The sequence below is a fragment of the Bos taurus genome, chromosome 24 (genome assembly GCF_002263795.3).
Source record: "Bos taurus isolate L1 Dominette 01449 registration number 42190680 breed Hereford chromosome 24, ARS-UCD2.0, whole genome shotgun sequence".
Lineage (NCBI taxonomy): Eukaryota > Metazoa > Chordata > Mammalia > Artiodactyla > Bovidae > Bos > Bos taurus.
This window is the reverse complement of record NC_037351.1, coordinates 36841472-36855537: the sequence shown is the minus strand read 5'-3', so window position 1 is coordinate 36855537 and position 14066 is coordinate 36841472. Positions and strand designations below refer to the sequence as shown.

The 14066-nt window shown below is 37.3% G+C and overlaps 1 protein-coding gene across 3 annotated transcripts in view; it reads left to right on the top strand.

Annotated features, from left to right (window-relative positions):
- METTL4 (methyltransferase 4, N6-adenosine) overlaps positions 1-14066 on the top strand; it is a 29515-nt gene that overhangs the window by 5000 nt on the left and 10449 nt on the right. For all 3 annotated transcript variants that reach the window (XM_005224176.5, XM_010818837.4, NM_001205883.2), the window contains 4 exons: positions 175-237; positions 3902-4271; positions 6751-6820; positions 12873-13047. In XM_005224176.5, the coding sequence (XP_005224233.1) occupies positions 175-237; positions 3902-4271; positions 6751-6820; positions 12873-13047 (678 nt within the window). The remainder of the gene's footprint in view (positions 1-174; positions 238-3901; positions 4272-6750; positions 6821-12872; positions 13048-14066) is intronic.

The window sequence follows — 14066 nt, the reverse complement described above, 5'->3', positions numbered from 1 at the left end:
TGACTTAGCAGCAGCAGCAGCAGCAGCAGCAGCAGCAGTTAATTATTACCTCTTATAGAATGAGATAGACAATATGGAAAATGTGGTAAATAAAAAAGAAATATTAATGTATTTCAAAGTATGAATATTGTGATGGATGGCCACAAAATTTTTTCCCTGTAATTTACTCTTTAGAAGCGTAAGAGATGTGTTGCTTTCAATCAAGGTGAACTGGATGCTATGGAATACCACAGAAAGGTATGGTGTAAAATGTTCATTGATGACATTGGAAGGTTAATGTGAACTAGTATAAGTAAATGGACAATGTGAATAGAGTGGTCTTAAAAATCAGGCAATCATTTTGATCAAGGTTAGAATTTAACAGTGGAGTGGTTTATTGTTACTTCTATAGTAATTAACAATTTAAATCTATTTTTATTAGAACTCCATGTACTTAACATACATTTAACATAAATAAACATATGCTATATTGGTAAAGTCTAGAAATTTTTTAAGTTATAAAAGTCTACTGTCAGTAGGTAAAAGATGGGATAAACTTATGCTACATTGCTTAAGCATATATTTCACATAAATAAACTTATGCTGTATGAGTGTGGTGATATCTTGTTGAGGTTTTTAGCTTGCATTTCCCTAGTGACTAATAATGTTGAGTCTTTTCATTGCTGTACCTCCTACATTCTTTGTTAAAGTTGTTTAGGATTAATGTTGATTCATCCTTGAATATTTGATGTAATTCACCAGTGAGATTATCTAGGCCTGGAGTTTCCTTTTGGGGAAGGTTTTTTAGTAACAATATCAGGTTCTTTAATAGAGCACAGGGATTTTCAGATTTTCTGATTTGCTTATGACAGTTTTGGCAAGTTGTATTTTCCAAGAAACTTGTCCATTTCATCCAAGTTGTCAAATTTATTGGCATGACGTTGTTCATAGTATTCTTTTTCCATGCTTTTAATGTTTATAGGATTTGTGATGATAAGTGATCACCCTTTTCATTGCTATGTTGGTGATTTGTATTCTTTCTTTTCTAGCTTGGGGCTTGTTTTTTGGTTGTATTTTTCAAAGAACCAGTCTTTAAAAAATTTTTTTGGTAGTTTTTTTTCTTTTTTGTGGCTATACATATATATAACATGAAATTTACCACTTTAACCGTTTTTAGGTGTACAAGTTAGTGGCACTGAGTACATTCACATTGTCTAATCATCACCATTATTTATATCCAGGATGATTTTGCCATCCCAACTGAAATTCTACCCATTAAACAGTAACTCCTCATTTCCTCTTCCCGCTATGTGCCACATTTTATTTATCTGTTCTGTTCATCCACATTTGGGATGTTTCTACCTTTTGGCTGTAGTGAATAATGCTACTATAGACATGAGTGTGCACATAAAACATGTATATATAAACATGTGTAAACACATACATGTTTATGCACTCACACAGAAACATGAGTGTCTCTACTTTCAGGGTTTTTTTGGAATATACCCAGAAGTGGCCTTACTGGATCATATGATAATTCTGTTTCTAATTTTTTGAGGAACTGCTTTAGTGTGTTCCGCAGTGGTGGTACCATTCTGCCTTCCCACCAGCAGTGCATAAGCATTTCCAGTTTCTCCATATCCATGTCAGCACTTATTTTTGTTTTTATTTTTTTTGGTTGCCATCCTAATGGGTAAGAGTTGTGTCTCATTGTGGTTTTGATTTACATTTTTCTGGTGATCTTTGATGTTGAACATATTTGTAAATGCTGTTGGCCGTTTGTCTTCTTTGGAGAAATGTCTGTTTATGTCCTTTGCTCATTTTTAAATTGGGTTTTTGTTGTTGTTTTTGGAGTTCTTTTATATTCCAAATATTAATCCTTTATCAGACACATAAAGTGATGTCAAGTATATTCAAAGAACCAGCTTTTAACTGAGTTAATTTTCCTTATTGTCTGTTTTCTATTCTGCTGATATTTGTCCTCTATTATTTTCTTCCTTTTGGCTTACTTTGCTTTTTTTCTGTTAATAACTTCTTAAAGTAGAGCCTTTTGTCAGTGAGTTTAGATCATTTTTCTTTTCTAATATAAGCATGTAAAGCTGTAAGTTTCCCTTGAATTGCTGCTTTAGTTGCATTCCATGTATTTGGATATGTTGTATTTTCACTTTCATTCACTTCAAAATATTTTCTAATTTCCCTTGTGATTTGATCTTTGACCTATATGAATTATTTAGAAGTCTGCAATTTCATTTTCAGATATTTGATGTTTATCTTAATATCTTTTTGTTATTGATTTCTAGCTTAAATCCATTGGCGTATAAGAATATACTCTGATGTCAGTGCTTTTAAATTTATTGAGTTTTATTTTATAGTCCAGCATGTGAATTATCTTTGTGACTGTATTGTGTGCTATTTTTTATGTATTTTTGAATATGTATTCTTTAGTTGTTGGATACAGTGCTCTATGAATGTCAGTTAGGTTAAGTGGATTGATAGTGTTGTTCAGAACTTCTGTCTTTAGAGATTTTTGGTTTATTGGTCTATCACTTGTTGGGTAGATTTTGCTTGGGTGAGTTTAGAATGAGGATTTTAGTCTAAGGCTGATGATTATTTCCTTTTACTGACACAAAATCTGTTATGCACCCAATACCCCTGTCAAGAACAATGATGAACTGTCTGAGATTTTACTTTATTTGGAAGCTAACAAGTTAGCAAGTTTAGGTCTAAGATTTTATTAAAACAGATTTAGATCAAAGTATTAAAGTAACGAGTTTATTAAATTAAGAAGTCACATGTATGTACTGATCACTGCTCAGCTGGAAACTTGACCTTCTGCAACTCTTAAGAGCTCTCTGTCTGTGCAGCTCTCTGCTCTGGTGTTCTCCCTGCAAACTCTTGCCGCCTTGGCCTTTCCAGACTCCCAGCTCTGGTTCCTTGGCTCCGAGAGACTGCTGGTCTCTGAACGGGTCTCCTTCCTGTCCTGCTACATGAAAACTTTCTCAAGGCAGTAAGCTGGAGCAATTGGATTCTATTTTTATTTAGGGAGTACAATTCTGGGGCTTCCCAGGTGGCGCAATGGTAAAGAATCCGCCTGCCAATGCAGGAGATGCAAAAGATGCAGGTTCAGTCCCTGGGTTGGGAAGATCCCCTGGAGGAGGACATGGTGGGAGAATGTCAGCCATGGAGAATTTTTGCCTGGAGAATCCCATGGGGAGAGGAGGAGCCTGGTGGACTACAGTCCATAGGGCCGCAAAGAGTTGGACATGACTGAGTACATGTGTAATTGTATTAATAATAATACTCTGCAGTGCTTGACATCCACCCAAGGTCTGAAAGCCTTTTTTCTGAAAATAATTTTTTAAAAGTAATTTCAGATGAAAAGTACTCCATCTTATCCAGAAGCAGTACTGGCTTTTACTTTTATAATTATTTTGGTTCTGTTATTGCAAAACTTATTTAATATATTCATTTTATAGAGTTGCCTTTTTCTTCTTTAACAATTCAAGCTATATTTTTATGAAATCAAAGATATGTTTATTTTAAAATTAAATTACTAGAAAAATTAAGATTAAATGTGATTAAAACTTAAGTCTTTTTATAGATTAGAATTTTCACTTCTAGAAGCATTATCAAATTCATCTTATAAATTTTTAAGGATTTTTAAAGATATATATTGCTTGGTTATTTAGTTTCTAGTGAGTTTACGAGATTTGTATTATTCCACAGTTAGGAAATAGCCATTCAAAGGTATAGTCACACTTCTTTTTCTTGTAGTATAAAATTATTTTATTGTAAGCATTAAGAATGTTGGTTTTAATCCATAAGTTGAAATATTCAAAGCGTAGTAGGAAACTTTATTATTTAGAAAATTGTTTTAATGTCAGTGATGTTTTAATAATATACTTAAAAAATTCTCTTACAGATCAGGGGGCTGATTTTGGATGGATCTTCACAGTTAATCCAAGAAGGTCTCACAAGTGGCTTTCTTCATTCATGTTCTGAAAAACTGAACAAGTGCAGTGAGCCCATTACTTTACCGCTTGATACCTGTAATTTGTCAGAATTATGTGAAATGGCAAAGCATTTGCCTTTTCTGAATGAGACGGAACTTCAGACGTTACAGTTGATGGAAGATGATACCTCTGTTACAGAGCAGGATTTATTTTCACGGATAGTTGAGAATACCTCTAGCTTTACAAAAATTATTACTTTAATGGGACAGAAATACCTGCTGCCACCAAAAAGCAGTTTTCTTTTGTCTGACATTTCTTGTATGCACCCACTTCTGAACTGTAAGTAGTTATTATGTTTATTGTTAGATAATTTTTCTGTGGCCTCAAAAGTCAAGAGCAAGTCTGAATGTTGAATGAGCATCAGCATTTTGTGAATAGGGTGAATAATTTTCTCTGTATTTTCTTTTTTAATTAAAAACTTTAAATTCAGTTTTAAAGTGCTGACTTATGCTTTAAAAATTAAAAAAATAAATCTTATTACAAACAAAGTATCAAAAACTTAACTAGTCCCCAAGAGGATAAATATAGTTACTGCTCTATACTTAGGAATTCAGGGTATAATTGTGTTTGACCAAGTAATTTTAACTTTTATTCATAGCAAAGTAGAAATGCTTCAGATATGAATGTTAATTCCCAAACTATTCTTAGCCTTTAAGCTATTTTCAAGTTTATTATCTAAAGTTTCTCAAAAGTATTTTCGTGTATAAAGTTGAAAATTTAGATATTGATGTTCAGAGTTATCTACATGTAAATTTGAATTTAGATTTCTGAAGCTTAACTATGAGTCTTAAGCTTGAAACTATGAGACTTGAGTCTTTAGACACCTCACAAAACTGAGCTGTTTCCTAATCTATAAAATGGATATGATGATACCTACTTCTGAGGGTAATTTTGAGGATTAGTTGAGATAATTTGCATCACAAGCTTAGCTCAATGATATGTTTCCAATAAATTATAACTATCATAATATTCTAAGGGATGAGATAAGAGGCATATTGATTAAATTGAATTTAATCTGCTATATACTGTTACTTGTACATTTTGGAGCAAAATTTTAAGTTATTAAAGTAACATAGCTTATTAATGAAAAGCTTCTTTTAATTACTTTCGAGTCATTTTAAACATGAGTGGTTATTCATGTCACAGTGTCATAAATTCTTCATGGTAAATGACAAGATGACAAAATAATGAGAAAATCATGCAATATTTGAACATTTTTCCCCCCCAGTCTTTTTCATCTTTGTTACTCTAATTGTTTAACAGCCATTACATCCTTATTTTAATTTGCATTCTTTTGCTTACTTATGAGATTCTCCATTTACAAAAAGATACCTTTGTGTATAAAAGGGAAAGGGACAGTTTTTCCTTATAGTAAAATCCCAATTAATAAATGTAGGTGGAATGATGTAACTAGGAAATTCCCGTTTGACACGTAGCATAGTACTTGGGTGTCAAAATAGTGGGTGAAAAGATGAGATGCAGGATATTTGCAGAGTCTTCAAGTATGTCCCTGCTGCTGCTGCTGCTGCTAAGTTGCTTCCGTTGTGTCTGACTTTGTGCGACCCCATAGACGGCAGCCTACCAGGCTCCTCTGTCCATGGGATTCTCTAGGCAAGAACACTGGAGTGGGTTGCCATTTCCTTCTCCAGTGCATGAAAGTGAAAAGTGAAAGTGAAGTCGCTCAGTTGCATTCGACTCTTAGCAACCCCATGGACTGCAGCCCACCAGGCTCCTCCGTCCATGGGATTTTCCAGGCAAGAGTACTGGAGTGGGGTGCCATTGCCTTCTCCTAAAGTATGTCCCTACCAGATAGTTAATAATTACTGAGGTAGAACTGGAGAAACCTGGCTGACAGCACTTTAACCAAACAAATGACTCAAGGTGGTATCACTAATCATGAGACATTCTGACACCCTGTGCTTCCTGCTGATGACCAGCCAGTAGTAGTCTTCAAGTATCAAGGTCAAAAAAGATAAAAACTGAGGAACTTTTCCACATTGGAAGAAATTTATGAGACATAGCAATTAAATGTGATTTTGCTGGGGATCCTGGACCAGGGAAAAGGATACTAATAGACAACTGGGGATATTTTATCAATATTAAGGTCAGTATGTCAGTTAAGAAATTGAAGTTTTATTTCATGTAAAAAGTGAAGAAAAAAAAAAGCAAAAAACCCCACATCCATCCTGTGTTTGAAAGGACCATTTTAATATAGCTGCCAAGACTTACATAGGGCATTTACAAATCATCGATGTCTAGCTAGGGGCTTCCCAGGGGGCACTAGTGGTAAAGAACCCACCTGCAAATGCAAGAGACAGAAGAGATGCGGGTTCGATCCCTGGGTTGGGAAGATCCCCTGGAGGAGGGCATGGCAGCCCATTTCAATATTCTTGCCTGGAGAATCCTATGGACAGAGGAGCCTGGCAGACTACAGTCCATAAGGTCATAGAATCAGACATTACCGAAGTAACACCACAATGTCTAGCTAAGGGAGCTGTAGTTATTTTTAGGAAGGGTGCAACAGGTGCAATTACATTAAAATCCCAGAGGTACTAAATTATAAGGGGAATCTCAATTTTTTTGGATGAACTATTCTATTTGAATAAATGCCACAAATCCTTTTTTTACCAGCATATTTAAATATATTTGCCAGCATATTTATGTCCATAGTGAATGCACTTCATTGTTGAAGAACATGTTTAGTTTTTAAAGTGATACAAGTAGAAGGTATTTTCTGAAATCCTTTCTTTGTTTTCAGGTAAGAAAACATATGATGTGATTGTGATAGATCCACCATGGCAGAACAAATCGGTTAAAAGAAGTAACAGGTAAGTGTATCTGTTACATATGCTTTCTGAAAGCTATTGTTGTTTGTGCATTATAGTTACATAAACTGAAAGTGTTACTTTATGGTACAAAGTGTCTGAAAAACTAAAACACTTTAGTTTTAAAAGTTTAATTCCATTAAGTGGGTAGGTTAAGTAGGTAAGTCTCTTAAACTAGAACTATATATAGGTATAAGAATGTTAAAAATAATATATTAAAGATGAAGGTTGCTGACTGAATTAGTTCAGAAATGTTTCTATAACACCAAAAGACAACATTTTTGCTTTCTTTGGGGCTTCCCTGGTGGCTCATATGGTAAAGCGTCTGCCTGCAATGTGGGAAACGGATTCAATCCCTGGGTCGGGAAGATCCCCTGGAGAAGGAAGTGGCAACCCACTCCAGTACTCTTCCCTGGAAAATTCCATGGACAGGAGCCTGGTAGGCTACAGTCCATGGGGTTGCAAAGAGTCAGTTGCATGACTGCGCAACTCCACCTTTCATTTTGCCTTCTTTGATATCAAATTCTAAAGTTTTGAACTATGTGCCAAAATATAGTATTAGTAATATGCTATGAATGAAGTTGTCTAATTCATTCTGAATTTGTTTTAATTTATGCCACTGTTCAGTTTATGTAACCTTTTAGAATGATAAGTTCAGTTAGTAAATAAGACGAAGTTAAATAGCTTTTCAAAAAACTAAAATTTCCCCTCTAGTTCCGGTGAATATCTTCGGTTATATTTCATCTCACTTTTCAGTCTTCTAGACTGAACAATTTCTGTTACCTTGACTTAAACTTCATATGAAATTTCTTCTTCTCCACAGTTATCTTCAGTTTCCTTATGTTTTTTGTTTATGAACTGTACCAATAATTGGATTTTTTCCTCTTAAAAGTTGCAAGGATCATACAAAGAATTCATCTATCTATTCTCTATATGTGTGTATTTGTGTGTGTGTGTGTGTAGATATCTGTATATATATATATATAATTTTTTTCTGAACAGTTTGAGAATAAGTTATTTAGGAGAAAGAGTAAGTTACTCTGAAATATTTATTCTGCATTTCTTGAAAACAAAGATATTTTCTTATATAATCGTAGTACAGTAATCAAAATAGGTAATTAATTTTCCTTTTCAATTTTATAGTTTCTTTTATTAATAAGAATCACACAGGGAGATACTGTAATTGTTGATGCATTGTTCCCAGTTTTACCATCTGTGATAGGCAAAATAGTTTCTTTCCATCCCCACCCCCTACCCCTGTTCCACACTCCCTTCCATGTCTTTATCTTAATCCCTGGAATTTATGAGTATGTTAGGATACATGGTAAAGAGAAACTAAAATTCCAAATGGAATTAAAGCTGCCAAGGAAAAGAGATTACTATGCATTACATAGATAGGCCAGTCCATAGCATAGCATAGATAGCGGCCATGAGGAGATCCCCTACGTCCAAGGTCATGAGCTGCAGCTGTGCTTTGCTGGACTGGCCATGAAGAGATACCCTATGTCCAGGGTCAGAGAAACCCCAGTAAGATGGTAGGTGCTGGAATGGCTGTGAGGAGATACCCCACGTCCAAGGGCAAAGGAGAAGTCCCAGCAAGACAGTAGGAGGGGTGAATTTGTGTTTAGAATCAAACCCCATTCTCACCAGAGACGCTCAGAGGGCATAAACAAACCTTGTGTGCACCAGGACCCAGGGACCCCACAGAGACTGAGACAGAACTGTGTTTGAGCATCTCCTGTGGAGGTATGGGTCAGCAGTGGACTGCCACAGGGACGGGGCTCTGGGTGCAGCAGACCTGGATATGGCATAAGCCTTCTTGGAGGAGGTCGCCATTATCCCCACCACAGAGCCGCCAGAACTTACACAGGACTGGGAAATAGACTCTTGAGGGCGCAACAGAACCTGTGCACCAGGACCCAGGAGAAAGGAGTGACCCCACAAGAGACTGACCCAGACTTGCCCGTGAATGTCCAGGAGTCTCTGGCGGAGGCGTGGGTCGGTGGTGGCCTGCTGCAGGGTTGGGGGCACTGAGTGTAGTACATGCATGGGATCTTTTGAAGGAGGTCATCGTTATCTTTATTACCTCCACCATAGTTTGGCCCCAGGTAAATAGCAGGGATATCTCCTCTCAGCGGCTTGCCACTCCAGCGCCACGCATTCAGGTATGACCTAAATCAAATCCCTTATGATTATACAGTGAAAGTGAGAAATAGATTTAAGGGACTAGATCTGATAGATAGAGTGCCTGATGAAATATGGATGGAGGTTCATGACATTGTACAGGAGAAAGGGATCAAGACCATCCCCAAGAAAAAGAAATGCAACAAAGCAAAATGGCTGTCTGAGGAGGCCTTACAAGTAGCTGTGAAAAGAAGAGACGTGAAAAGCAAAGGAGAAAAGAAAAGATATACCCATTTAAATGCAGAGTTCCAAAGAATAGCAAGGAGAGATAAGAAAGCCTTCTCAGTGATCAGTGCAAAGAAATAGAGGAAAATAATAGAATGGGAAAGACTAGAGATCTTGTCAAGAAAATTAGAGATACCAAGGGAACACTTCATACAAAGGCGGGCTCAATAAAGGACAGAAATGGTATGGACCTAACAGAAGCAGAAGATATTAAGAAGAGGTGGCAAGAATACACAGAAGAACTGTACAGAAAAGATCTTCATGATGCAGATAATCACGATGGTGTGATCACTCACCTAGAGCCAGCCATCCTGGAATGTGAAGTCAAGTGGGCCTTAGGAAGCATCACTATGAACAAAGCTAGTGGAGGTGATGGAATTCCAGTTGAACTATTTTAAATCCTAAAAGATGAAAGTGCTACACTCAATATGCCAGCATATTTGGAAAACTCAGCAGTGGCCACAGGACTGGAAAAGGTCAGTTTTCATTCCAATCCCAAAGAAAGGCAATGCCAAAGAATGCTCAAACTACTGCACAATTGCACTCATCTCACACGCTAGCAAAGTAATGCTCAAAATTCTCCAAGCCAGGCTTCAGCAATACATGAGCTATGAAATTCCACATGTTCAAGCTGGTTTTAGAAAAGGCAGAGGAACCAGAGATCAAATTGCCAACATCTGCTGGATCATCGAAAAAGCAAGAGAGTTCTAGAAAAACATCTGTTGCTGGTTATTGACTATGCCAAAGCCTTTGTGTGGATCACAATAAACTGTGGAAAATTCTGAAAGAGATGGGCATACCAGACCACCTGACCTGCTTCTTGAGAAACGTGTATGCCGGTCAGGAAGCAACAGTTAGAGATGGACATGAAACAACAGACTGGTTCCAAATAGAGAAAGGAGTACGTCAAGGCTGTATATTGTTACCCTGCTTATTTAACTTATATGCAGAATACATCATGAGAAACACTGGGCTGGAGGAAGCACAGGCTGGAATCAAGATTGCTGGGAGAAATATCAATAACCTCAGATATGGAGATGACACCACTCTTATGGCAGAAAGTGAAGAACTAAAGAGCCTCTTGATGAAAGTGAGAGAGGAGAGTGAGAAAGTTGGCTTAAAGCTCAACATTCAGAAAACTAAGATCAAGGCATCTGGTCCCATCACTTCAGGGGAAATAGATGGGGAAACAGTGGACACAATGACTGACTTTATTTTTGGGGGGCTCCAAAATCACTGCAGATGGTGACTGCAGCCATGAAATTAAAAGACACTTACTCCTCGGAAGGAAAGTTATGACCAATCTAGACAGCATATTAAAAAGCAGAGACATTACTTTGCCAACAAAAGTCCGTCTAGTCAAGGCTATGATTTTTCCAGCAGTCATGTATGGATGTGAGAGTTGGACTGTAAAGAAAGCTGAGCACCGAAGAATTGGCGCTTTTGAACTGTGTTGTTGGAGAAGACTCTTGAGAATCCCTTGGACTGCACGGAGATCCAACCAGTCCATCCTAAAGGAAATCAGTCCTGAATATTCATTGGAAGGACTGATGCTGAAGCTGAAACTCCAATACTTTGGCCACCTGATGCAAAGAGCTGACTCATTTGAAAAGCCCCTGATGCTGGGAAAGATTGAAGGCAGAAGGAGAAGGGGACGACAGAGGATGAGATGGTTGGATGGCATCACCAACTGAATGGACATGAGTTTGAGTAAACTCCAGGAGTTGGGGATGGACAGGGAGGCCTGGCATGTTGCAGTGCATGGGGTCACAAAGGGTCAGACATGATTGAGTGACTGAAGTAAACTAGCATATTTGTAGATAGGAGACCTAACTGAGGGAATTTCTTTTTTCTTTTCTGTTATTTTTCTCTTCTCCTCTTTTCTTTTTCCTTCTTCTCCACCCATCCTCCCCCCAGTCTTTTCTCTTCTTTCTTCCTTTAAAAGTGTATAGTATGTAGAAAAACAACAACAAAAAAGTGAATAAAAAATAAAAGTGTATAGTATAAGCATATTTATAGGCTGATAGTAAGAAACTACTAGAGAGGTTGAAAATACAGAAGGAGGAGAGTACTTAGCATTACTGATAGACTAGAAGATGGGAATAAACACAGCTGGAGGGATATGCTTTAAACACATGAAACCATGCTGTTTCCTTTAAGAGAAAAATAAGAGAAATAGGTAAGTGAAGGTGTACAATGAAGGGTTATTATACACCCTCATCATACACCTGGCAGAGGGTTAGGTGGTTGAAAGAGTCTAAAGACCTTTATTTTGACTGATATTTGGCATATTTCATCTGCCAAGAGTGTGTTTGGGCAAAGGACTTAAGAAGAGATGAGAGTTTGTAGTAGTTGACCAAGGGTAAGTAAAATAATTGATGAGTAGTTTTGAGAGCCTGAGAATGGATTGCCAATTTTCAGTTTAGCATTTTTCTCCATCTGATTTTTTTCTATATGAAGTTGAATAGAATTGTATTGAATTGAATTTAAGATTGGAGGTTTGCAGGAGTTGTAGAGTTAAGGAGTAAGGGGCTGGTGATCATAGTTAGTGCATACAATTGTATTTATTAGGGGAAGAATAGTTGAGCGTGCACATTATTTAGATTGTCCTTTGACATCACCCAGGATACTTGCAAGATTTATGTTGGCTAGGCATAAAGATCTTAGAACTTAAGTTTTTATTGAGTATGGAGAGTGAGGATGTAATGGGTTCCATAAGAAGGCTGGAGGCTAGATAGCATAATTCTGAAAGAGAAGGGGGTTTCCAGCCTGGAACTGGAGGGGAGCCAGGAGAATACCGGCCTCTCCTCTCATGACTGTGTATGTTGGGATTGGACAAATGACCACACTGGTTTGATGGGGTGTTATGGAACAAGTAGAGTTCTAACAAGAGAAACTAGACATTGTACTACTGATGGCCAGGAGGTTCAGGGCTGTAGAATTTTTTTGTAATGAAAGCATGAGTGTTTCAGAGAGCTCAGTAGAATTGACTGAAGGATGAAAGAAGCAGGATGATAGATTGAGTGTTGGAAATGTGGTGGGATATTGAGACAGTTTCCAGAGTGTTAATGGAGTCTCTGGGCTTCCCAGATTGTGCTAGTGGTAAAGAACCTCCCTGCCAATGCAGGAGATGTAAGAGACACGGGTTCAATCCCTGAGTTGGGTTGGGAAGATCCCCTGGAGGCGGGCATGGCAACCCACTCCAGTATTCTTGCCTGGAGAATCCCATGGACGGGGGAGCCTGGTGGGCTACAGTCCATGGGGTCCCAAAAGATTTGGACACAACTTAGCGAATTCACAAGCACATGTGTAGTGTACAGATCATCACAAGATGATATTTGCTTAATTTTAAATGGTATAAAAACATATAGAAAATATTAGTAAAATTACTGAAATGTAATACATTCAGAAGTGATAAAAAAATATGGCCTGATCATTTTGAGTTAGTAAAAATGAAAAGTGGTATTTCCAACTTATCTGTGAAACAGCATGTCCACTGGGTGTCACTGTGGCTTTGTATTTAGTTACACAAATAAAGAATTGTAGGAGCTTTGTGTTTGTGGAATCAGTATTATACAGGTCCTCTCCCTGCTTATTTTTCTCTTTGGCCTCGATTTTGCTAATATTTTTTTCTGTTTATTTTTAGATATAGTTATTTATCACCACTGCAGATAAAGCAGATCCCTGTCCCTAAGCTGGCTGCTCCAAGCTGTCTTGTTGTTACGTGGGTGACAAATAGACAGAAGCACCTGCGTTTTGTCAAGGAAGAGCTTTACCCGTCTTGGTCTGTGGAGGTAGTTGCTGAATGGCACTGGGTAAAAGTAAGTTCCAAAGTTAACGTATCCGTTAACTTTATTTGTTCATAAGGTGCAATGTACAAGTCACATAAAGATAGCTCCTACTTTTTAATGTTTAACATGGCATCACTCTACTTCTTCAGCAGGGTCTAATTAAAACATTTACTTTGCTGCTAAATACCTTTGTCTTCTTATTCTCAAGGCTTTTTACCTGTTTGTTCTGTATCTTTTTGGAGTAGAACCCCAAACTCCTGGTCTTAGGAAATCACTCAGGTAGATATCAGGATGACATTTTAAAGAGCTCTGATGGTCTGTAGTTTAACAGACAATAAGCAAAAACCTTGGGGGATTTGTCCATCACTAAACATAGAAATTGTCTTACTGTTGATCTTCTTCCTCTTTACTCATCCAAAACTTCAGCTGCCCTTTGTGACTTTTTCTTTTTTCTTTTCTTTGTCATTTTTTCCCCCTTATGTTGCTGGGGATGGAAAGGAAAATAGCAAAGAAACCTAGTGTGGAAGAGTTGGGAAAATGCTGGAAGCAAGGCCTTTTATACTGTGAATCTTAACTGTGTTCCTCAGTGCTTGTTTTTGAAAGAAATGATTCTAACTCCTTAATGAGTTGAAAGGTCTTTAATATTAATCTTTGCTTGGTTTCAAGAATACCAAAAATATAGAAAAGTGGTGTGTTGTTCAAAGTTCATTGGCTATCCTTTTAAAGATACACTGTCTACTTAAATGAATTCCGCAAAAGCCTCCTAAACTTTAAAAAAACAAACCAGGTTTTAGGGACTGAATGTTTAACATTTATATTACTGGTCTATTCATTTTAGACAGAGGAGAGGTCTATGTTTAATGTGCTTTGTGTGCTTTGTAGTAACTGGGGTATCTTCTGAAAGCTGTGTACATTGTTTATTTGCACCTATTTTATGGCACTTGGCAAACAAGTGCTGATAATTGTTTGCTTTTACAGTTGTACTTTGGGCTTAGCTCTGGTTGATTTGCAATAGGATCGTTACGGGCATATAAAACTCCATTCTACTC